Here is a 26,709-nt window from a genome sequence, read left to right as displayed (position 1 = left end):
TGACTAGTGAAGGAATGGAGTGAATGCTAGTCATTATCCTTGGAATCCCAGTGACTAACAAAGGGATGCTAGTGACCACCAGGGAATTGTCAATCCACTGACTAGCCTAGAAAAGCAGGGATTATACTTTCTGTAGCTGTGACTCTAATAGGATTTCTCCTGGGTATGAGTGATGTAAATTTTGCGACTCCTAGATGATGGAGTGGGTCTGTGTAATCCAGGGGTGGGGAACTCCAGGACTCAAGGGCCGGTACCTGCAGGTTTTAGATGTGTCCTTGATCCAACACAGTTGATTCAAATGGCTAAATTACCTCCTCGACATGTCTTGAAGTTCTTCAGAGGCCTGGTAATGAACTAATCATTTGATTCAGGTGTGTTGACCCAGGGTGAGATCTAAACCTGCAGAACACTGGCTTTTGAGTCCTGGAGTTACCTACCCCTGTGTAATCTTCCAACACATTTTTAGACTAAAAAGAAAGGATTAAAAAAAAGTTCAACGAGTGAACCCAACTGATAAAATGTCACCCCCTGGTGGTAAAAGTTTTAGCTAGAGTATAACTACAAAAAGTCACATCAGAGTCTTTAAGTTTTCCAAATGTGTTTGAATGGCAGTGGGAAATGAGTGTGTGGCGACCTAGGGTGGACTTATGAAAGAGGATATATTACTTTTTATTATACATGTTTATTTGTTTACTGGCTATAGTTTGAAAATATGTTTTAAAAAGGATTCTAAAACTTTCCATTACCACATTTTATTCAGTTCAGACCCTTTTTGAGGATCCTCAAGCTCAACTCAGAAGGACTGTCAGTGTCTAGCAGAGGGCAATTTTCAGTCAGAGTATTGTCATAAAGTGAGCATAAATCAGCCTTTATTAGGCTGTAAATACTGTTTCTCTGTTACATTTACCTTTTGGCGACAGCACAAAGAAGAAGAATGAAGAAAAGGAGAGAGAGCAAACAGAAAGAGGTAAGAATGGACATGAAGTGGAAGCCAATGTAGCTTCTGTTTCGCTCACATTCACTGATGATGATTTCATGTTATAAATAGAACATATTCATTAATTAGCCACTACAATAGGTCATCCAAATAGTTAGGCTGCTTTCAAAGTTAACATTAAAATGTGAACCCAGTTGAACTGTGGCTTATAAAGGTGAGAAGGACTGAATATGTTTGCAAGCATTATTCACTGCATGTCTTGATCCTAGAACCACCCTGAATTTATTACTTCAAAACTCCATAATTAAGAGTACTTCTTCCACTACATTACTCTACCATTACTGGAGGGTTTCTGGGGGAAAAAAAAGTGAGGAAGCTGGGGTACTGGGATGTTTTCCACACAGAAAGTCTGTTTGTTTTGGCTTTTATTGTCTGCTACTGCTTTCCTGATGGTAACAGCTGGAACAGCTGATGTGCTGGGTGGGATGCACTTTAAAACACAGGAACACATCAGAGTCCTAAGAACAATTTCCCAACATGTTTGTATGGCATGAAAATGCAGAGTAAATCACTTCATTGAGACACAAGTTCAATCTCTTACTTTGACATAAGAAATTTATTGTTTTGACAAGTTAAAATAAAATTAAAAAATTATAAAAAAAAAAATCCAGCTGTTCTGTGTTTTGACCTGGATTAAATGAACTGGGGCAATGTTTGGACCATCATTTGTCACACAGTGTTTGCACTGCACCTGAGACCAGATTGCTCTCTCACGCCAGTAAATGTGTTGGACATTAGAGCAATGTGTAAGCACTTACAATGGACCCATGAGTTGATGTTTGGGGTTTAAAAAGCTCAAATTAAAAGGATGCATACAGATAAAAGGTGTCAAACAGAAAGAGGCACTTTAGTGTTTGCAGTAATGCTAACACCATATTTCATTACATCTAAAGTTGCAGCAATGTAAATAATAAATAGAAATCAAATATAACCAGTATAAACATATATACACAGATAACCACATTCTTTAAAACCATCAATGTGCAACCAGATGTTTTTTTAAACACATGATACAAATTCATATGATCATCTAAGCTGAAGATTTTTATTAAAGCAAACTATCCATTATTAGACACAAACACACACACACACACACACACACACACACACACACACACACACACACACACACACACACACACACACACACACACACACACACATGACCCTGAACTGGATAAGTGGAAGAGAAAAGATGGATGGATGGAATAGCTGAGTGTGTGTTGTCCCTCCATCCATATAATCCATGTAAATCTGAAGCAGCGTAACATTCATAAATACGTAATATAAATGATTAAAAACACACCACAGGTCAGATTTTTGACATTTTACATTAATCATCTGTAAGTCTTTCATGAAGATTGAGTGTGGAGACATTGGTATCTCTAGTGTATGAAGAATTTACAGGCAGCTTTTTGTACCATTAATGAGTTCAAACAGTCACAGTCGGTGTGTGGGTGACACTGAAATTAAAGCATATTTTGACAGTGCATTCTAGGTCGCATCAGTGCCATGAAGCATTTTGCACCACTAACAGTGGCCTTCAGTGTAGCACCAGACACTAAAATCCCTTTTTGGTACAATACTGAAATAACAAAAATAAAGCTAAGGATTTTTTTTTTTAAATTTCCTATATCTCATAATAGAAATGAAAGGACATTTCAGGCTGTGCTTTGCTAACCCTCTACTGCAGGGGTGTCAAACAAGCCACAACAGGCCAGGACAGGAATCAACTCACTGGAAGGTTTTCTAAAGTGTGAACGCTGCAGACAAGACAATAATTAGTCACATTTCTCAGTAAGTTAATGCCAGGCTGATGAAAGAGTCAGCCTACTGCACAGAGGAGGAAAATGCATTCGAACTTTGATGTATTTATCACTCAAATGTACAGTTTCAGCTTTTCTAATATCTTAGCTCTGGCTCAGGTGAACATCTTGCAGAATATAGTTCTTCATACTTGAAGAAGGAAAAACCTTATAATGCAGTGAAACCTGCTAAAGTAGTGGTAGTAGTGGTACAAGATGTCCCTCCTTAACTGGGACTGCATCGCATCTTTATTCTTTCTCCTCCGTCCCACATCTTGAGACAGTGATTTCTAAGTCATACAGTTTAATTATTTTTAACATGATGATACTATCTCTGAGAAAATGAAGCAGCAGTATATACTCTGTGTTCTGTCTAAACTACAGTGTGTCTGTCATAATTTATTCAAAACAAAAAGAGGAGAAATAACCAAAATTCACATTGATTTTGTTGGGATCTGCTCACTCTAAGCAGAACTGTGTGTGAACTACAGTACAAAGAGCTTGACACCCCTGTTGTAATGTACCCAACTCCTTCATCTGTCACTCACTAACACTGCTTTTAGTTTGTCTCTTCAAATCTTTAACTCCCATCTTCACTTCAAGTTTTGAAACATCACAGACACTTCTGGAGGCCACACTGCTGCTAACCACTTCTTACATGTATCCCCCATGTTCAGGCTTCATTCATGAGTCCAATTACAATTAAAACTAAACCTGTCCCAAGTTACTATGGTAAACAGGGCTCTTCTACTCTACATGAGCACTCAAAGGGTTTTAAACATCATGTCTCATTCATACCACTTATTTCTACCCAAATGCTTTCTGTCTAACATTCACGCACACTCACTCTGAACACATTGGATAGCAAAGCAAGCTTCAGTGTCTTGCCCAATAAGAATTAGGCTTGCAGACTGGAGCAGCCAGGGATGAAACTACCAACTTCCAGCTAGTAGATGATCTGCTCTACCCCCTGGGATACAGCCACATCTTAAGTGCTCCATGAGAGTAAAAAAGTTGTTGCATAGCGAAGAAGTCAGCTGCCATGAATAAGATGTGCTAAAAGTCCAGCAAGAAACATTCAAATGCCAGTACTGCTGGATTTCTGACTCAAAGACAGACACTTGTGGAAGCCTAAGCATGTGAGCTCAATGTCCGCTCAACAAGACCTGAGCTAAGAAACACCTAAACTCATAGTTTATGGTCCAAAATATCACAGAAAGAAATAGAAAGAAACAATAATAAGTTTGTTTAGTGACATAGTAAATTCCAAGTATGCAGTAACGTTTGTGTTCCCTTCTCCAACACTGTGCACTGTAACTATCTCATAAGTCATTTTTGTGCAAAAATCACTATCACAGGGGACGATCCTCTGGTCCTCAGCTTTAGTCCTCTGGATGTTCCTTCAGGCCGGGTGACCCCTCTTCAGACGTGTCTGTTAAATGAGGAAAAAGGTTTCACCACAATGATTCCTCTGACACACTGCTTTTAGCTATCTGTGGGTGCAGCTTCATGCTTTACAACATATCCTACACAAATATGTGAATCATGTTGTGTTCTTGTGAGGGACCACTGAATCACTTTGAGCCAGCAGAAGGAAGCTACCTAACTGCGGGTAAAATCAGTGCATCAGTTCGGTAGGCTTAATGTGCAGTCACAAGCATAACCGCCATATATTCACAAATGAAGCATGTCCATAATTCTTGGACAAAGCAAGCACTACAAATGGACAGTGACACTAGAGTCTTTATGAAGGTCAGCAAACTTCTTCTCAACAAAGAACTCAGATTTGACTGTCAATTCTGTATTTGTAATTTATATGACTCAACATCCTCATTACCGGTTTGTGTTGTCTCATTCTGCTGACTGTTAAAAAATGCATTGAACACACAAATTATGCTCAGTTTTGACAAAATACTTCAGGAAAAAAGTAAACAACCAAACATTTTATTTTAGACTTTCTCCAATCCCCACAGGATCAAGTACATACGTACATTCATTATTTTTTCCTAAGTGGTGCTAAAGTTACTAGACTGTCTATTAACATCTCCCAAAGCCTCCACCTCAACTTTTTTGAAAATCTACCAGTTCTGCCAAGGAGAGCTGTCACATATTAGACAGAATTACACCACATCTGCATCTAAACCAGCATCTGGCCGAGATACAACATGCTAAAACACATTTAACCAGTAATTGGACCACAGAGGAACATGGTGTCTGATCCTAGTGCTGTAAGAAAAATCAGGAAAACTTCAGATTGTACTCACCAGTTCCATTGGTGTCTTTAGGAAGCAAACTCTCCTTCTCTGTAGGATAATAACAGAAGTGTATGTCATGACCATCCTGGCTCATCTGTTGAGTTGTTGGCTACTGCAACACCTAATAAAGTGGCTACTGATCTACTTAATAAAGTGGCCAGTGGTATATCTACCAAAGCGGCCAGATACGTACCTGTTCTCACAAATTCTGCTCCTAAGTAAGTAAGTAAAATTTATTTATATAGCACTTTTCACAGATAAAAAAATCACAAAGTTCTTTACAAAACAAGAAATGGAAATATAAAACAATGTAACCGTAAATAACACAGCAATGTAAAACAATAAAAACAATGTAAGAACAAATTAAGCAAAAGCTTTTCTATATAAAAATGTCTTCAGCTGTTTTTCATAGAATCAGTGGAGTTCATACAGCGTAGAGACAGTGGAAGAGAATTCCACAACTGTGGTGTCACTGCCTGAAAGGCCCGATCGCCACGAGTTTTAAAATGAGTGCGTGGTACCACCAGCAGACTCTGACCTAATGACCTTAAAGCTCGGGAAGATGAATGCGGTTTCAGCAGGTCAGATAAATATTGGGGAGCTTGACCAATCTACCAGTTCTGCCAAGAAGAGTGGTCACATATTAGATAGAATTACACTACAAGCTTGGTGATGACTACCAAAAGCATCTGACTGAGGTGCAACATGCTAAAAGACATTTACCCAGATATCAGTGGGCGTATGTGTGCTGTTGATCCTGAGTGGATTAGAGAAAATCCTAAAGAAATTCAAACGTGTGCACCTGATTCTTGTTTTTAAAGTCATTAAAGACGTCTGCTGTACAATCATTCCACCCAGGAGAAAAGAGTCATTAACCCTGTAACGCCATCATATCATATTTGATACATGTGGTTTTCAGAGTTTTGGAGACCTCCAGTGTGGGGGTTTTTTTCCTGAAAAAACTGAATAAACTGCCCTAAAATAATTTGTCCGAAGTTTCAATACACACTTATGAAACACAAAGACGTGTGCGTTAACTCACTGAACTGAAGTTTGGCAGGCCTATTGTGCAGTCACAAGCAAGACAACCTCTAAATAAACAAGTACCACAAATGAACTCATGACTCTAAAGTCACACATGATACATTGATACAGGAGGTCTTGAACGTTTTTTGAGACCTCCACATCATCAGTATGATTTTTTTTTCTGAAAAACTTCTATAAATAAATTACACGTAAAATTTTATTTGTCAAAAGATTCAATAAACACTCAGGTTTAAAAAAATGTTGATTTTTCTCTCAATCATTTCATGGTTCAGGCTTTACAGGGTTACAAGAACAGCATGACCATGACATTCATGCCATGATGAGTGGATGCAAACATCTGAACACCACTGTAAGCCGTGACACACAGAGTCACGGCTTTGATTTTAGTTTTAACTGGCAGCAAAGGCCCAGTTTATACAAAACAAAGTGATCACATGTTATAATTTAAAGCTCGAATGCTGTAAAACCTCAAAGAGTCGGGACCACAGAGGAACATGGTGTCTGATCCTAGTGCTGTAAGAAAAATCAGGAAAACTTCAGATTGTACTCACCAGTTCCATTGGTGTCTTTAGGAAGCAAACTCTCCTTCTCTGTAGGATAATAACAGAAGTGTATGTCATGACCATCCTGGCTCATCTGTTGAGTTGTTGGCTACTGCAACACCTAATAAAGTGGCTACTGATCTACTTAATAAAGTGGCCAGTGGTATATCTCAGGGTTCATACGCCTTTTCAGGGTCAAATTCAAGCACTTTTTAAGCACTTTCAAGGTCCCTTTTCAAGCTTTTCCAGCACATGCCCCCCCCCCCCCCCCCCCCCCGCAAAAAAGAATGCATGTTTCAATTCGCATCACCTCAGTAAGACCATGTGAAAATTAAAACAAATCATCCTAGGTGAACTTAAACACCTTTGTTCACCTTTTGTTAAGAAATAGAAAAACGAACCACACAAAACTACTGCAAAAGGAAACGGTCGCCTTATAGACATAGTGTAGAAACTCAAAATGCACATTTCACTTAAAAATTAAGATGTGACAATGTGAACAAATCAACTTGTTAGAGATATTCTTCTCCTGTTGAACTCTATCTGATAAGAAAACTATTCAATCAGATAGTTATTTGTGGTGAATGAAATACAGTTAAACTTTCAAGCACTTTTAAGCACCACATCTGAAATTCAAGCACTTTTCAAACCTTGAAAAGACAACATTAAAATTCAAGCATTTTCAAGGATTTCAAGCACCCGTACGAACCCTGATATCTACCAAAGTGGCCAGATATGTATGTAATAAAGCATCACAGGTTTGTCCGATAAGTTTAAGTCATATTTAAAAAGACGAGACTTTAAAATTAAAATAAATAAATTCATTTCTATGTAAAATTGTTAAGTACAATGAATATTAAAAACAATATTTATTGTAAATTAACACACTTTTGAAATAGCTGCCTTAATAAATGCAACATATGATCCAAACACATCTTCACTTTTGTTACAGCCAACTGAAAAAACCCGAAAAATAACGAGCATGAAAGCTGAGACACTACAGTTTACTCACCTGGTTCATTGCTGGGAGCTCTGAGCTCTGCAGGTGTTTGGGCTGGTCCGGATTCATGTAGGGAGTATGAACTTTGTGCCATTTCTGTGAAATGAATAAAAAGACGACTGAAATGATTAAAAACAGTCACAACATATGTTCTCACAAATTCTGCTCCTGGTTGATAAAATATTTCAGGGAAAAAACAAACAAACATTTTATTTTAGATTTTCTCTAATCCACACAGGATCAAATACAGGTCCTTCTCAAAAAATTTGCATATTGTGATAAAGTTCATTATTTTCTGTAATGTACTGATAAACATTAGACTTTCATATATTTTAGATTCATTACACACAACTGAAGTAGTTCAAGCCTTTCATTGTTTTAATATTGATGATTTTGGCATACAGCTCATGAAAACCCAAAATTCCTATCTCAAAAAATTAGCATATCATAAAAAGGTTCTCTAAACGAGCTATTAACCTAACCATCTGAATCAACGAATTAACTCTAAACACCTGCAAAAGATTCCTGAGGCTTTTAAAAACTCCCAGCCTGGTTCATTACTCAAAACTGCAATCATGGGTAAGACTGCCGACCTGACTGCTGTCCAGAAGGCCATCATTGACACCCTCAAGCAAGAGGGTAAGACACAGAAAAATCAGGAAAACTTCAGATTGTACTCACCAGTTCCATTGGTGTCTTTAGGAAGCAAACTCTCCTTCTCTGTAGGATAATAACAGAAGTGTATGTCATGACCATCCTGGCTCATCTGTTGAGTTGTTGGCTACTGCAACACCTAATAAAGTGGCTACTGATCTACTTAATAAAGTGGCCAGTGGTATATCTCAGGGTTCATACGCCTTTTCAGGGTCAAATTCAAGCACTTTTTAAGCACTTTCAAGGTCCCTTTTCAAGCTTTTGCAGCACATGCCCCCCCCGCAAAAAAGAATGCATGTTTCAATTCGCATCACCTCAGTAAGACCATGTGAAAATTAAAACAAATCATCCTAGGTGAACTTAAACACCTTTGTTCACCTTTTGTTAAGAAATAGAAAAACGAACCACACAAAAATACTGCAAAAGGAAACGGTCGCCTTATAGACATAGTGTAGAAACTCAAAATGCACATTTCACTTAAAAATTAAGATGTGACAATGTGAACAAATCAACTTGTTAGAGATATTCTTCTCCTGTTGAAACCCCCCCCCCACCCAAAAAAAAAAGAAGAAATAAATAAGTCTTCTCATCAGATACTGATGCTTCTTTTCTGTGTGACAAAAAATAGGAGACAGATGTTTGTTTGTTTGTTTTTTAAGTTAATTCCCAATAAAACTGTTTTATTGCTAACTACATTGCTGTCTGTATTATTGTTGAAGTCCTACATGATCACCTTTAAAGTGTTTGTGCTAATAACATCATGTACAGTCAGACATGCATGGAGCACAGCACTTACTGGGAGAGGCTTTGAACAGATCACATAGTTCAATTCAACATATAAGACTTTAAGAATGCACAAGCATCTACTTAAAATCTATTTAATTTATCATCTGTGATATTATTATGTACAATTCCAATGTATTTTGTTCATCTCCCTTAAATAAACAGGCAGCCTTAAAGTATGAAATATTCATATACAAATACACATATAAATGTGTGTACTGTCTGAGTGGCTGATAGTGCCCCACAGGCCTCAGTGTGAGCTTGAAGACATTTATAATGTTTAAGTAGTTTAATGTGTAGGTGCTGACCATAAACACATTTTGAATGAAAGCCGAGGAACTTTGGTAGCACAGAAACAAGTGGCTATTCTTTGTGACCATATGGATCGGTCCCTCATATTACCATTATTTCAAATACTCAAAAAAGCAGGTGTCCAGGGTATAATTGGCCGTTTTTGACTATTTTGATTTGGCCTCTATATTTCACCTTTAAAAACTGTTTATCTTGCCAATCTGTTATTTTCTCATTTTAACATACTGTATCAGCACAATTTATCTAAATTCAGACAAAATTTTAAATACAAGTAGAAAGTGATATTTTTGACTGTAAAAACCACAAGCATGTGTAACGAATCATTTTCATAACTTGAAATGCAAATAGAAATTGTACATTTTTTAAAAATATGCACAAGTTTTGCAAACAACAAAGTTATATGGTACTATTTACCTAAAAATGCAGCCAAGGCTCAGACGTTTTTCATATAACCATTTCAAACTATTTACAGAACAATCAGGTGTTCTGCATCAAATAAGAAGGCACACAAATTATTTATGCAACTCCAAAAAATAGTTTGTGTCCATTATAACACAGATGAGAACAGCACAGGGATAAATCCTGCAGGTGTGTCACTCAGCGTTTACACTGCAATCTGCCTTTGGTGGCTTTTTTGCAGCAACTGTGACATTCACTAGTAGAACTGACACACAAAACAAAACAACGACTACACTACACACTAACTACACAAGACAACACACTAACTTGAGACTCCAAACACGGTAAATGTCACAAATTTCTCATGTATCAAAACTGTCTCTCTCTCTCTCTTTTGCTCACTCCTAAAACCTCCCTCTCTTCCCAAACAACTAAATGCCATGTTGCCATATCATTTTTTGATTGGTCGACATGGTACATTTTTCCACCAATAGGGAAGGAGTGTTTTTTCTTTTTTCACCAATGACTGTTTCACTCACAAGCAAAGCGCATTTGCTAGCGCTCTCCTTAGAAAACGTCATTTTTACCGTTTCTTCCCGGAGTACATGCCACTGTTTTATTAAAAACAAAAAAACATCGGTTTTACGTGGCCTATCAACACAATTTAAAAACTGGTATATAGTTTGAAGTCCGCACGTTCGACCCAAGTTGAAATGGAGACTCTGGGTCCGTCGACCCCAGAGGGTTAATCAGAAAGCCTTGAGTTGGCTAGTTATGTATCAGGCTAATGTTTAAAGCTTTCACTTGAGTAAATGAACTCATATCACTGCTAAGTAATGTTAGCTAAGTTCACAGCATATCCCATAATAGCGCTGCCATACTGCATCACACTCAGTGCATTTCAATCATTTCTCCAGCGAGTTTGATAGCTAGCAAAATAATAATCATAATTTTTTTAAAAATAGCATGTGTAACGTACACGTACTGGAAAATTATTTACTAGGACTGGAGAGCGCAAACTCCGCCATTGTTGTTTTCCATTAAACACTCATTAAAACAGCAACCTACAGGTATGTTAGCGCACTCATCCCCGACTGTCCGAGGGAGGGGTGGGGTCACACATTGAAACAGACAGAGGCGCAAGGCAGCCCAGGCGGGGAAATTTTGCCTCTACATTTTATTTCGACTCATTTTATTTCTCTATCTGATAAGAAAACTATTCAATCAGATAGTTATTTGTGGTGAATGAAATACAGTTAAACTTTCAAGCACTTTTAAGCACCACATCTGAAATTCAAGCACTTTTCAAACCTTGAAAAGACAACATTAAAATTCAAGCATTTTCAAGGATTTCAAGCACCCGTACGAACCCTGATATCTACCAAAGTGGCCAGATATGTATGTAATAAAGCATCACAGGTTTGTCCGATAAATTTAAGTCATATTTAAAAAGACGAGACTTTAAAATTAAAATAAATAAATTCATTTCTATGTAAAATTGTTAAGTACAATGAATATTAAAAACAATATTTATTGTAAATTAACACACTTTTGAAATAGCTGCCTTAATAAATGCAACATATGATCCAAACACATCTTCACTTTTGTTACAGCCAACTGAAAAAACCCGAAAAATAACGAGCATGAAAGCTGAGACACTATAGTTTACTCACCTGGTTCATTGCTGGGAGCTCTGAGCTCTGCAGGTGTTTGGGCTGGTCCGGATTCATGTAGGGAGTATGAACTTTGTGCCATTTCTGTGAAATGAATAAAAAGACGACTGAAATGATTAAAAACAGTCACAACACATGTTCTCACAAATTCTGCTCCTGGTTGATAAAATATTTCAGGGAAAAAACAAACATTTTATTTTAGATTTTCTCTAATCCACACAGGATCAAATATATAAATGTACATTCATTTTTTGTAATAAGTGATGCTAAAGTTGCTACACTGTCCATTAGTCTCTCATTAATGATTGTGACTGACTACGACTGGCAGCTTCTCTTTGCAGCATAAAGAGCATGTTTTGGACAGCACTCGTTGGACTGACCAATATTCAGGACAATGGGAAACTTTCCCAAAGCCTCGACCTCAACTTTATTGAAAATCTACCAGTTCTGCAAAGAAGAGCGGTCACATATCAGACAGAATTATACCACAAGCTTGGTGATGACTACCAAAAGGATCTGTCCGAGGTGCAGCATGCTAAAGACAGTTAACCAAAACAAAATAATGACATGTTATAACTTAAAGCCCGTGTGCTGTAAACAAGAAAACCTCAAAGGAACATGGTGTATGATCCTAGTGTTTTAAGAAAAATGAACAGAACAGAATCAACAGAAAATGATCAAATTAAATAAAAGACTAAACTACAGGATCTCAAGAAGTTGAAACCTGAACATTAAAAAGTAAAACCATGAACGAAAAATGTAAATAAAATGTAATAAAATAATGATCATATTTTGTGGAGGCTTACCTCCAGTAAAATTTAGAGTTCCCGATCTGCGGCAAATAAAAAAGTAGATTAACAGGGCTGCCACAATCAGAATCACAAGAAGCCCTGCAATCACTCCTACGATTATAGCCACCAAATTACCTACAAGAAAAATAAAGAAATAGTTAATAAAACTAAAAATGTTTATAGGAATGATACATCCTAACCTTTAAATGAAAAATTAAAAACATCTTTATTAAATCTGTTACAGTCTCTGTCAATGAATATCAAAATGTGTGTTGGTGTGACGGCTCACTGTTTGTAATTGGGATGATGACATCATCACTGCGTTCACTGCTGACTGGGTTTTTCAGCTGGCAGTTTATTGGTTTTCCAATCTTCTCTGGATCATCCTAGAATTTAAGATAAAATAGAGAAGCTCATAAATAAAAACACATTTGTTGTGTTTTACATAGATTATAGGACACTTTTATACTTGTAGAGAATCAACAGATTAACATCAACAGCACAAGAGACCGGTCAAAGGTGCCAAAATACACCCTGATAAAGTTTAACTGAATTTACAGAAAGTCTAAAATAAAGTGTACAAGATTAACCATGTGCATCCATTACCGTTATGGGCTTCTTGCAAGGCGTATTAAAATATTTCTAAAACAAGATCACTCCACTGGGGCAGCTCTGCATTATTGACCACTGGCTTCCACAACCATAACAAACATATATACTTGATGGTCACTTTGTTAGGTACACCTGCTTATTAATGGAAGTATCTAAATCACCCAATCACACAGCAGCACCTCAGTGCATTTACACATGTAGACACAGTCAGGATGACCTGCTTTAGTTCAAACTGAGCATCAGAACAAGGACAAAAGGTGATTTAAGTGACTTTTAACATGGTTGTTGGTCTGCGTGTTTCAGAGAATGGTCTGAATCAATGTTCCCTCTAATTTTTCATGTGTCTGAGCGAACACACAAACTCCCTGAGCGGACACTTGGACCACTGTGAGCAACAGCAGACGTGTGCACTGTGGTCACACCAGCATCGAATCCATCCAAGTTACATGGTTTATTAAAATAATCAAATGACAGCATTTACATTTATGTTAGACTACTTTTAATTAACTGCTTTATCCCACTTACAATGAAAATTTTAAAAAATCTTGTTCATGACCTGTGTAGTATGTTAACACTACTGGAAGTAAAAATAACTTGAACTCCAATTTTGAAAACACAACTTTCTTTTTTTTTTTTTTTTTTTTTTTTCATAAAGCTCTGACTTGTATTATGAGTCTGTGGTCTGGGAGAGAGTCCTGTAACTCTCTGTCTGCAAAATACAGTATATAATGACCAATGTTGGGCAATTAATTATATAGTTACTTCTTCAAAAAAGTAACTGAGTTTGGCAAACAACAAGGTTTTTTGCAGCTGTTTACCTAAAAGTGCAGCTAAGGAGTTTTTTAAATAAACATTTCAAACTATTTACAGAACAATCAGCTGTTCTGCATCAAGTCTGATGCCACACAAATTATTTGTGTCACTCCAAAAAATAATTTCTGTCCACTATGAGATAAAGGAGAACAACAGCCTGATACCTGCAGGCCTGACAACAGGAGATGTATCACTCCTGTAACACCTGTAACATTCAGCAGTCGCCTCATTGCTCTGACACACACAACAAAACTATTGACTACACTACACACTAACTACACAAGATTTGCGCTAAACGTGGCAAATCTCTCACATCTCAAAACACCGCTGTCACTCCTAAAACTTCCCCCTTTCCTAAACAACTAAATGCCATGTTGCCATATCATTTTTTGATTGGTTGACATGGTACATTTTTCGACCAATAGGAAAGGGTGGGGTTTTTTTGTTTTTGTTTTTGCTCACAGGTGGAGAGTGCTTTGCTTTCGAGCGTTTTCCTTATAAAACGCTGTTTTTACTGTTTCTTCCCGCAGTAAATATAAACAACGATAGTATTCAGGAAGAAAACCAAACATTGCAGATATTTTTATTATAACTCTGGTTTTACGTGGCCTATCAACACAATTTAAAAACTGGTATAAAGTCCACACTTTTCCGTCAATTGTTCCGTCTGTCCTGCTCACATCTCCAATGGTTGTACACATTGTCATTAACGTGGCTTCACTCCACATCAGCCACGCCGCTTTGCTAGCTAAAACACCGGTGTCGGCACATAAGGACGCCGTCATAGCCTGTCAACAACGCTGATTAGCTGCGTATATATGAATGTGAGTCGCATTATTGGCTGGACTATGGGATAAGGTGGCATCGTTCTAATCCCATACGGGAGCAGCCAGTCACTTACTGACTAACACTGCAAAACAGAACTGTTAACGTATTTACTTTAATTTCAATCCAGATTAGAATTTTTTTTTTGTGCACAACGCAGATTTTCTGTGCGCAGAGACCGTGCCTGCAGTGCGCAATTGCGCACGCGCGCAGCTTAGAGGGAACATTGGTCTGAATATGAAAAAATATCCAGTGAGCGGCAATTCTCTGGAAGAAAATGTCTTGTTGATGCCACAGAAGAATGACCTGACTCTTTCAGCAGCAACTGAAATACCCACTCGTTACAACCAAGGTATAAAGAAGAGCATCTCTGAGCACAAAACATGTTGAACCTTGAAGTAGGTGCAGCAGAAGACCACACTAGGTGCCACTCGAGTCGTGTCAGCTAAGAACTGGAAACTGAGGCTACAGTTCAAAACGTTCCCTGGGCCTTATTCCTGAAAACAGATTTAGCTAACAACTCTCAGTTTGTTAATCTTGAAATGAAGGAAACTCCATAAATAAAGTTAACTGTGGTAACAAATCCTGTGGAATAGTCTAAGGAGCTTGGAAAGAAATCATCTGGACTTCTTTAAGTTTCTTGAAGACATTTCACCTCTCATCCGAGAAGCTTCTTCAGTTCTAAAATCAAATGGTGGAGAGTCCCAGATGTTTAAACCCTGAAATGTCTTCAGGAAACTTAAAGAAGTCCAGTCATTCTCTTTTGAAGCTCCTGAGGTTACCATGGCCTGAATGACTGAAAACCTACACAGACACAAACCTGCTCCGAGTTTCTCTTTGACACCTCCTCTCCTGCTGCACCCGAAACAGCTAACTGGCACGACAATTCATTTTCTCATTCATAAATTTGCTATCACAGCGCACAGAAGAGATAATTAATTTGTAAAAGTTCATGTTTTTGAAAAAACTAAAATACAGTTAGTTCAGAGTCTTAACGTCATTTCAGCCCGGTCTTTACTCAGTTATTCACATCATATCCAAGATTCAAGTGTAACACACATTTTTCTGTCAGTGTGACCACTTATAATAAAACAAGTGTGTAAGACACAGTAAATGTCTGCAGTGCAAGGAAATTGATAGTACAACAACACCACTGTCCACAGAGTCAAGATAGAAACTAGAGGTTTTATTCTGAGCTGATAATAAATCTGTGACGTAATTGCTGTCTCCATCCTTTAACTGGGATTTAAAATAATGGTTTAAATGTAGCCTGCAAGTAGAATGATTGTAATCTGACTATATTTCATGTTCGAATGTGTTCAAGGATTGAGGTTCTGTCAGTAAATATCAAACAACATCTTGAAATGCACGGTGTCAGCATATCGCCTAACTCATTCTCAGTGTGTCGACACAAAACCACATCTGCCCGAGGATACCATGGGCTCTATAACAGATCAGCAAACTGTGTCTGAATCCACTTCCACCTCAGGGTGGATCCCAAATGTATCAATGTTCGCGGATTCAGACTGGATGAGTCCCATATTCAGTTCAGTTCCGGTCATTTCCCAGCTCATCAAGTCTGGATCCGTTCGTTGCAGCTCATTTTTCTGAATGATACATGATACATTCATTCCTTATTAAAAATGTCTCATCCTTCCAAAACCCTACTAAACATCTTGAGACATTTGTAATATGTTTTACTTTTATGGTAAAACGTTACATTTATTAGGGCTGATGGTAGTTCAGGAGGTAGAGCAGGTCATCTACTAATCTGTAGCAGATTTCATATTTCTATTAAATCTAATCTATTTAATTTTTAAATATTTGATATATTTAATATCAAAATATAAATGCTTACACTGGGAATATTAAAGCAGAGTTTTTTAGTCTTTAAGCATTTTTATCCAATAATGGCAGAAATAATCAACTTCTCTGTTATTATTATTATAAGAGCATTAAAAAAAGGAAAAGGTTCTAAAATGTTGCAAACATTTTTTTTAACATAATAAAAAATTGATTTGGGGCAGATCCACTCACATGTCCATCTGTTTCTGACTGCCTGACTGTTATACTGTGTTTTAGGTTAGAAACTGTCCAGAGAAAAAAATAAAATAAAATAAAATAAAATAAATAAGCAAATCACTTATGTGAACAAGCAGATCATGTTTGTACCTTTCCTATTTCGAGATTATCGCTTGACCCAACTATCTTCTTGTCATCCACCATCCAGGAATACTCGACTGGTCCGGCGTCTGTGATGTTGGCTTTACAGGTGAGAGTACACTGGGTTTCTTCAGAGTTGCAAGATTTAGAGACTGTGGGTTTTGGGACAGCAGCTGATAGAAAAAAGGAGCAAACAAACATGCTCTTTATTTAACATCATGTGAAAAACAAATGAGTTAAAGCAAACTTCAGTCTGAATTACTCCACTTACAGATAACTGTGATTTCAGTTGGACTCATGACTTTGTTGTTGATCTCTGCTGTGTAGAGGCCGCTGCTCTTTAGAATCAGGTTTGAGATGGTCAGCGCTCCAGAGGAGAAATCCAGCTTACACCGATCTAAAAACATAACAGTTACAAAGTCATAGAATTTTTATTAGAATTGATGAGTATACTTTAAAGACAAAGGAATTTAAAGCTATACAAGATTCATCTACACAGTGTAGGGGGCATGTAAAGATTTTAAAACTTAAAAATATTAAAAAAATATTCAAATGAAAACCTTGCCATTTACTGTAATCGTTTAACACATTCATTAAACACATTAATAACACAATGATAAGAATACCTCATGTCGTTAATCTCAATATGAAAACTGAGTGATGACTCCTAAAAACTGAATTAACAACGTCTTAAATTTTCCTTTTGGTTTTTGCTACTTTTTTTTAAAAAAAATGTTTAAATAGATCTCTTCCAATTTACTAAAAAACCTGAATGAGGGTGACATTTTAGAAAACTGTTTTTTCTAAAGGTGGCAGCATGAAAGCATCAGTGTACAGTGCTGTGAAAAAGCATTTCCCTTCCTCATTTCTAAGTTTCACTATCCTAACCTGCCTGGCCATGTGTGAAAAAGTAATTGATGATCTGATTGTGCCACCAAAAACAGTTTTTTAATGCACTTACGATAACTGTCAGTGAGTCTTTCACTCTATCTAACATCTGTCTCCTAGTAAATCTTGAGTGAGTGTACCTTTGAACTCCCGGTACGCAACTGTTTCGCCTCCATACCACTCCACAGCGATGTCCGCACCATGTTTCCACGTGATGCTGGTGATGGTACCAGGCACGGAGCCTGGTGATAGGACAGCTTGACCCCCAAGTTCCTTATATTTGCCTGTGTCGGCTACGAAATAAAAACAAGATCAGCTTGATTTCTCATGTTTGTCTTTTTTTATTGTTATGGACAGTTTTTAGTACTGGCCTATTTTATTCAAACTCAGTTGTTTTCATGCTGTTTTTGCTTTTTTTATTTTTATTTTTATTTTGCTTTTAAGAATCTCAGCAAAACATGCATATATATATATATACATATATATATATATATATATATATATATATATATATATATATATATATATATATATATATAGATATAGATATATATTTATCACAGTAAGGTACTTTTGATTATTATTGATGGTCTTCTGCTCCCCAAGGATCTTAGGGATACAACACTACTGTTACTTTGTTATTTTATTAGCTACTGTTAAAAAAAATGTTTTAAATATACAAATGAATTAATCTAAACTTCCCCAAATATACATAAAACAGAACTGTCCATGTTTTAATGAACATGGACACATGATGTTTCAGCTCTAAACACCTGAATACCCCAGTATAACAGGAGCATAACAGGCAACACTGGAATACAACATATAGAATTGAATTACAGTGATCCCTCTTCGGTAGTTACGTGCTAAAAATAACCCGCGATAGGTGAAATCCGTGAAGTAGCCACTCTCAAAGTTCAAACCTTCATAGAAAAGTAAGTCCAGTATTATAGAATGAAACAAAAGGCATGGTTGCTTTTTATGGAACGCCAGGACTGCCATAATGAATTACTTAAATACACCATTAAATAATTAATTAAATGTGGCAATAATTAATTAAAATTGGAATTAATTAATTAAATAAATAGTTATGACACATGTAATTAATTAATTATTGACACATTTAATTAATTATTTAATGGTGTATTTAAGTAATTCATTATGGCAGTCCTGGCGTTCCATAGCTTTTGACCGTGCAAACCGTTTCGTCGACATTGTTGTGTTTGTTGGGGAGAAAACTTACAAACATACAGTACAGCACTTCAGAGTCACACTGTTATCGAAGATTTATGTAAATTTGACAAGCTGAACGCATTCTGTACTGTACAGAATACACGGCACGAGATTATATAAAATATATATAACATCAGAAAATCACTGTTAATATTCCCTAAAAGTCACATGAACACATTCAAATACTTTTATTGGACTTTCTGTGAGAGTGAGCTGGGCCTACAAATGAGGGGATCGTTACTTTTGGAATTTGGGAACGAATGAACGAATGGCCGCTGCTGGTTTTTTATTCTAACTTGATCCGGTGCTGCAGATTAATCGGTGCTGGACTGACAGTTGAAACAGATGTGTCTTATGAGCTGCTTTACAGACACCTCAGAATTAAATATGATGAATATAACTATCCCTGTGCCTGTTGTTTCACCTGCTTCGGAGTCGTTTCACTGGGCGTTGTCTCGAAGCTAAACCTCCATTTCATACCTATTATTAGGTGTTAACAGCACCTAGGAGTTAATCTTTTGTCATATCAATGTATTTTTGACTCGAACTCATATGTTATGTTATGTCATCTTCCACCAGTTAAAGTATACCTCAGCTTACACTATTAATAAACTACTAATAAAAATTCGTTTATTCGTTTCCTGGTTCATGTTTAGTATGTGCTTCACCATGAACACCCACACCACTCCTTTACATTACCATTAACACGGTGGCGAAATTTAAATAACACTCAGAATAAAACACACACGGTTACTATGAAGCTATGCGCCATTGTTCACGCCACTGAAAACTCACTCGTGTCCATCTTACCTGGAAGGACCAACTCCACGCTTAAGAGAAGAATTATTAACCCCACGGACCGTGACATCTTCTTAAATCACGGCATAAACGAGGCGAAGAACGAGAGAGCCGGCTAAAAATATTAGACACAACTAGAGAATATTTAAATTGCGAATATATCAGAGAAATAAAAGAAAAAAACTAAACTGCGCCACGGAGACAGACTGACAAAGCGAAAGTGAAACTAAAACGCCGTGTTAAAAAAAAAAGTCTAAAGAGCGTGTCCAGAGGTGTGACCAGAATAAATACAGGAAGTACTTCTAAACAACATTTTTAAATAATGCAAATGTTTATAGGCCTAAATCTATAAACTATACTTGAGGGCAAATACTTTGCAAAATGTGATGTGATAACATGAAATAGATTTGCTATTAGCCACATTTTATACCAACTCTACTTTAATACATCAGTGATATATCACACATTATATCAAACAGGTTTAGAGGGCTATTTAAGCTGATTATAAAGTTTATAAAGTATTTAAATGCTGTTTGTTTGTCCTCACACATGAAGAATGAACCTCTCAAGTTTGGCATTCGCCAAAGTTGCTGAGTCCTGACTGCAACACAACATTAAAAAACAAGAAGCAAGATGTTACTATGTTAACAAAGCTAAATGAATGTACAAAGTCATGTTAATTATAATGAAAAGTTTTATTGTATTTTTCTCATGATTTTACAAATATGATGCTTATGGAACTTTATCTGTACAACACATTATGGACATTCATAATCTGACATAAAAAAAACATAGTAATATATATACAGTTATTTTTTCCCTTAATAATCTTTCCCTGACGGCTAAAGAACCAAATGGGACAGACAGACAAAAAAAAAAATAATAATAATAATAATCTTTCCCAATGTACAAATTTGTTACTTTAATCTGTAAATTTAAGACTTTTCTCCGGTGGCAACACCAACTCTTCTTCATCCTCATCGTCACACTTTGATCCAGCACTGCTCTAGCTCACAGTGTTGTTGGTGGTAGAGGAGCGGTGTCTACGGGTCCTGTGGGTACAACAACTTTTTAGGTGGACAAGAAGAAAAAGACAACCAGTTAGAGCAGGGGTACGTTACAGAGCAAAACTGAATCACAAAGAAGAACTAAAATAAAATAAAATGAAAAAAGTCCATCAGATTATATCTAAATAAAATGAATATGTGACAGCAATACAGTACAATAAAAATAATGCTGATAAACATGTACACAGTAATCTTTTGTGGATTCTTACCAGCATTTACAACAAATAAGGCCAAACAGGAACACCACAATCCCTACAAATGGTAAGCTCAGTAAAGCCCGAGTCCCTAAGAAAATTTTTTAGAAAAAAGAATAAATTAATTTTACAAGAACAATGCTTTCCGGTCTTTAAATACGTGTAAAATATAGCAGTGATTAAAAGATGCACTCCTACAGTGTCTGTTTTTTTTTTTTTTTTACATATATACTATGTAATATTTAATCATCATAATTTGTTGAGCTGATAACTCACTGATTAAGAGTGGATTCAGGATTTTTTCACTGTATTCGTGGCTGACTGGGTTTTCCAGCTGACAGCTTATCAAACGCTCTCTGTTTGCCTGCAAATGAAGAGAAAAAAAGAAGCTCATAAATACACACAGCATTTTAAATAGATAACAAATCTCCTTCCTTTTTTTTACCACATATTGAATTTTACCATTTCCCAGTCACTGAATTTGTTTGTTTGTTTTGTTTTGTTTGTTTGTTTGTTTTACTGTGGCGCTCAAATCTGCCAGACTTTTCCCAGGTTTCCCTCCAACTTACTGACTTAATTTCCATGAAGCTAAAGATACTCATTTGATAGTCTGAATTTATTCTGTTTCTGATCCTTTATTTGAAACATGAACCCTAATTGTTTTTTGTTTTTTGTTGTGGGTGTGTGTGTGGATTTGGACGTGCCAAGATCAGTGTAAGACCCAAATGCAGACTCCAAAAACAGGCAAATATTAACTGAAAATGCAAATTTAATGTGGTTTATTCTTCAGGAAATACAAAATTCATGAGGAGTTCATCAGGTTGGACACACACAGTGGATAAAAACAGTTGATCAGTTAGGTTTACCACAAAGAAAGTTCAACACAGACAGGCTTTCTTTTGCCTTAGCTGGTGTAACGAAATGTAAAAGACTGATCAGAAATAACAGGTTATCAAATTTCTCTTTTAAGCTGGACTTTCTGCTTCCGGCTCGGTTTGGATAAAATGACAAAAATAACCATCAGACTTGTCATGTGATTCAATAACCAGATCCTGTTTATACCTGTGTGATGTTGAACTGATTGGTTGGAGACTGTTTCACCATTTCACCTATCATCCAGTAATAGGTGATCGGTTTGGCGTCGTCTGTCACGTTGGGTTCACAAGTGAGAGTACAGTAGGTCATCTCAGGGTGGCACCATGTGGACACAGTGGGATTAGGGACAGTGGCTGGTAGAAAAGGGAGCAAACCAACAAGGATTTAAAATCAGGTGAACTAGTCCGTGCTAGCTAGAGTATGAATTCCACCTCCCACTTACTGATAACAATGATTTCCGTTGTGCTCATGACTTCATCATTAATCTCCGCCGTGTAGCTGCCGCTGTCGTTTAGAGCCAGGTTTGAGATCGTCAGGACCCCAGTGGAGGTATCCACCTCACAGCCATCTAAAAGTATGAAGTGAAGGTATCATCGTGGATCATTTCAATATATTAGCACAGAAATTCCCTTAAACTTCATAGTTTAAGGTGCTAACCAATTGATGAGATTTACATCACTAGAATCCGAGAGTTATTTAAAGGTTAATACCTCATAACACTTTAAATAAAAAACCTACCCCAAAGAATCTACTTAGCCTGTTAATGAAGGCTTAAGTTACACACTCCTTGCAACCACTGGTTGCTATTGAAAGATATTTTGTCTTTGGCCAGTTGGTGAGTGTTTGCCGAAGATCCCTGGATGTCCCTGGGTGAATACTCACAAAGAGGGTGCTTCACCACAAACCTCCTGGTGTCAGAAAATTAATTCTGTCCATCTGGGTGTAGCAATTACAGTGGCAGAAACATTCACTCTCTCATCCAAGTGACTTCTTCAGGTCTTTTTCAATGAAGTCACTGAAAAAGAGCGAAGAAGTCACTTGGATGAGAGACTTCTTTCGAAAAAACTTCCACTCACTGAATATGTTATGTTGAGATGAACAGAATCGACTTGCTGGGATTTTCTTACCTGGATGATTAAGCATGCATCAAGACTGCTTGTGATTGCTTTAGTCAACATCAGATTGACGTGGAAACAAATAGTTTGCATAAAGGCGGTGAATTGTCTGTGTGACTTAAGATGTAACTAACTTGCCAACTAACCACGCAGTGGAAGTCCAAGTTGAAAAAATGCAGATACTTTTCTGCCCTACCTGCAAAATCAACATGTTTCAAAAGCCGCAACTTTTACTTTGAAGGCAAACGAGCTCTGTTTCTAGTTTGTGTCACAATTTTGAGTTTTACATCCGCTTGGGGCTGCAAATGACCAAACCAGTTGCAAGCAGGTTTTCAGTGGAGCACCAAACACCTCTTTGCGACCAATTTCACCTGCTACAGTCAGCAAATTCCCACAACTACTTGCCACCCAATCAGTCAGAGAAAACACATTTTTCCGTGGCAACCGATGGTTGTCAGGCAGTCACCAACTAGTCTCTTGGTCTGCGTAAATGTGTCCCTTAAAATATTATTTAAGCAAAGGTTTAAGTTTATTTAAAGATCGTCAGTACCAAAACCTTCATGTTTGGTATATTTTCAAGGGTTAAATTAAAGGAAAAATGTAAGGATACTTTTAGACTTCATAGTTTTACAATGAGAGTGAAGACTTTTTTCTAAATATGCTACATGCAAACATTAAAAATGTGTAATCTGTGCATGTATATGGATTTAAATCTTGAGTGAATGTACCTCGGAAGTGCCAGGAGGTGAAACGTTGTTGTCTGGTCCACTCCAGAGCAATATCCTGATCATGTGTCCACTTGATCCTGGTGATGGAAGCAGGCGCAGAGCCTGGCGTGAGGACGACTTTGTCACCCACTTTCTTGTAGACGCCTTCTTTCTCTGCAAAATCAACATATTAAGAGTTTCACATTCAATTCTTTAAATGCACTATTACTTTGATTTACAGTTTGGTCTTATGCAATGTAGACATTCAGGCTGTGGGGGCAGCAGTATAAGTGTAGATGCTCAGACCTCCCTCTTCTCATCCACCTCCTCCAAGTCTTTTGAAAATACACCGAGGCATTTCCAAGCAAACAGAGAATTGTAACCTCTGCAGGATGTCTACTCTGAGATCTTCTCCTGTTTGTATCTGTGGTAGTCATAGGTGAAAGCATGGCTCGACCGGCCATCAGCAACAACCCTTCGCCCCAGTGTTAGCAGGAGATAATGCAGAGAATAGAATCACATCATCTGCAAACAGCAGAGATGAGATCCTGAGACCACCAAACATGATCTGCTCCATCCCTCGGCTGTGCCTAGAAATTACTTCCAGAATTAATGACAAAGGGTAGCCTGGATGGAGTCCAACACCCACCATTGTGAGCCAAGCTCTAACTGTTGATCAGGGATCAAAAAGCCCGTAACAAAAAGCCACTCCCGGAGCATCCCCCACACAATACCCTGACAATTGTAGAAGAATGTTGAAGTGCACAAAACACATGTCAACCGGTTGATCAATTCCTCTTCAATCTGATTTGATTAATGGTCAGACTCTCATCTCCAGCACCCTGACATAAACCTTTCCAAGGAGAGGTTAAGAAGCACGATACTCCTGGAGTTGGAAGTCAGCACTGAGCAGCTTCCCCTACCTGAATCTTTGCTTCAACACCACCCTTAAGTCTGGTTCCATGGCCAAACTCGACTCCTACCAGGAGGCTGTCTGTTAGCCACCTCCAGAGTTTCATGGGCCAGAAAAGCTGGATAGGACTCCTTCTTCAGCTTGACAGTACTCTTTACTTCTCGTTTGGGGGTTTCTGCCATGGTAGACACCGACCACTGCATGAACCATTCTGACTCAGTGTCCCCAGCTTCCCCCAGAACACTTTCAAAACGCTGACTGGTCTATTTTAATTTCCTTTTTTTATTTTTTAGCATTTCTATTACGTGTTCTTGAGTCTAGTCAGTTGTGGGAAGAATTTCAGCAAATTTAACTTACTGTATAAGAAAAGGCAAATTTATACTACTTACAATACTTATTGATCATGCTAAATAGCTTAAGCAGCAGATCCACTGTAACTATTTATGAATTTGTAGACATGAATTCCATGTGCAAAACAAAAATGTATAAACATTTATCTTGATACTAAAAAATGATACATCAGCCTTTTACAACGTTGTACTTTCATGTGATGAATCTATTTATGACATCACTAGTAAATGAAGTGAAATGTACAATACTTTGCACTGAAATCTAAGTGAACATACTTGTGAAAACTGGTATTTAAATGATTTGGATTAGTATGCAAAGGTTATGCCACGTGATTAGAGTCAACATTATTTGAGTAATCACATATTTGTTAAGAATTTGCACCACTGAAAGATCCTCTTTTACATCATAACACTGATTACCATCGAAGTACAACAAGGATTTCCTTAGTGAAGTGAACCATTCACCACAGTCACAGGTTTCTGTCTTTAACAGTCTCAGAGTTTTTTCTTTCCTTGTTTGTACACATGGATTTCTCCAAAACATGTGTCAGTCTTAATTACTGATAGGTTGCTTTACTGTAATATGGAGCCTTATTTACAGTTGTGCAGCACTGGTTTGTCTCGTTGTTTCACAGAATTATGTTACCAAGATGTGATGGTAGCAAAAGTGTCCATTAGGGGTCACTGTGGAGATGGCTGTCAGACTGTTGGGAAATTTGTGAAGCTGCTTCAAACCTTTCAGTGTTTCACAATGTCATCACTAATTTTAAATATATTAATACAATTATAAGTGGTATGTTAAATGACAAAAACTTTATGTTATTATTAATATTTTTAATCAGGTTTGTAGCTTAACAGCACATTAAAATAATTAATTTTATTCATGAACAGTTGTTTGTATGGCAGTGTTACTGTTATTGTGTATTTTTAAAACGTAATGCAGCACAAGCAAAGCCTCGGGCAACCAGGCAGATTCAAAACAAAGGTATGCACAGTACAGCTTACAGGACGTTAACATAGTATTCTGGATAGTAAACATATAATATGAGACTGATGACAAGGAGGAGTAAAACACACTTATACACAAACACACCACACCAATAAAAATGGTCCTTTGGTTAAGTTAGGCACAAACTGTGTTGAACATGCAGTGCTCTCTGGTTCTGGTTTATATTCAATAAATACGTCATTTGTCACTTCATTTGTTGTACCTGTAGCATTTTTTGTATGTATGGCAGCCAATCCCGTGGTTGTGGTTGGTTGCCAAAAGTGCACAGTATGACTTTAATCGTGAATACAAACATTATATATAAACATGTTATATTTTTGTTTGCTTACCTGAAACTTTTACTTTGTACCAGTGGGACTGTTTCACTTTAGAGTGAAAAGTACACTAACCTGTCCCAGTCCTGTTTTTTCTAATTATCTATCAAACTTCCACACAGAGTATCCAAAACTCACCTGAGTTACCACCCAACGTCTTCAAAGCCACCACCAGAATCATAAAACCCAAAGAGCACGACGGTAACATCATCCTAGATTAATAACAAGAGCTGGGAAATAATCCACCATTCTGGTGCAAATCCCACAAATAATTCTAGGATGTGGAAGTTGTTGGAATAAAGGGAATAAAACAGGTCGCAGGTGCCTGCTAATCTAGAGAAAGAAGATATGACATTAAAATGAAAGTCAAATTCAAAAAAAAAATCCAGGAGGAAACAAATTCCACTTTGTGAAGAACTGGTCGAACAACTTCCAGAGCAGGTTGTGGCAAGTCCAGCACAGTTTTATTTTACACACAGTTTACGTGTTTCTTTGTGGTGCTGCTCTCTGTTTCTACTCCAGTTGTTTTCAGTGTAAACATTGTGCTCCGTGCTCCAAATGATTCACTTTCACG

At 37.2% G+C, this 26,709-nt stretch overlaps 2 protein-coding genes across 3 annotated transcripts; both read right to left on the bottom strand.

The window, feature by feature from the left end:
* Positions 1-1,563: 1,563 nt before the first annotated feature.
* Positions 1,564-19,787, bottom strand: LOC134620121 (V-set and immunoglobulin domain-containing protein 1-like). Of its 2 annotated transcripts, XM_063466084.1 has the most exons (13): positions 19,603-19,787; positions 17,700-17,852; positions 16,943-17,068; positions 16,681-16,844; positions 12,548-12,644; positions 12,274-12,393; positions 11,468-11,551; positions 8,328-8,366; positions 7,659-7,742; positions 6,656-6,694; positions 5,251-5,271; positions 5,067-5,105; positions 1,564-4,234 (listed from the first exon to the last, which is right to left on the bottom strand). In XM_063466084.1, the coding sequence occupies exons 1-13, from the start codon at positions 19,658-19,660 to the stop codon at positions 4,185-4,187; spliced, it is 1,074 nt and encodes a 357-aa protein (XP_063322154.1). In that variant the 5' UTR covers positions 19,661-19,787; the 3' UTR covers positions 1,564-4,184. The 2 variants fall into 2 exon arrangements, with proteins under 2 accessions (XP_063322154.1, XP_063322155.1); XM_063466085.1 differs by lacking the exon at positions 5,251-5,271.
* A 708-nt stretch (positions 19,788-20,495) lies between these two features.
* LOC134621194 (uncharacterized) lies at positions 20,496-24,644 on the bottom strand. The gene is made up of 7 exons (XM_063467626.1): positions 24,533-24,644; positions 23,571-23,723; positions 22,170-22,295; positions 21,914-22,080; positions 21,128-21,215; positions 20,867-20,942; positions 20,496-20,657 (listed from the first exon to the last, which is right to left on the bottom strand). The coding sequence occupies exons 1-7, from the start codon at positions 24,642-24,644 to the stop codon at positions 20,597-20,599; spliced, it is 783 nt and encodes a 260-aa protein (XP_063323696.1). The 3' UTR covers positions 20,496-20,596.
* Positions 24,645-26,709: the final 2,065 nt, after the last annotated feature.

Source organism: Pelmatolapia mariae, linkage group LG23 (assembly GCF_036321145.2).
Source record: "Pelmatolapia mariae isolate MD_Pm_ZW linkage group LG23, Pm_UMD_F_2, whole genome shotgun sequence".
NCBI lineage: Eukaryota > Metazoa > Chordata > Actinopteri > Cichliformes > Cichlidae > Pelmatolapia > Pelmatolapia mariae.
The sequence above is the reverse complement of the archived record's forward strand: the minus strand, read 5'-3'. Positions and strand labels throughout refer to the sequence as shown.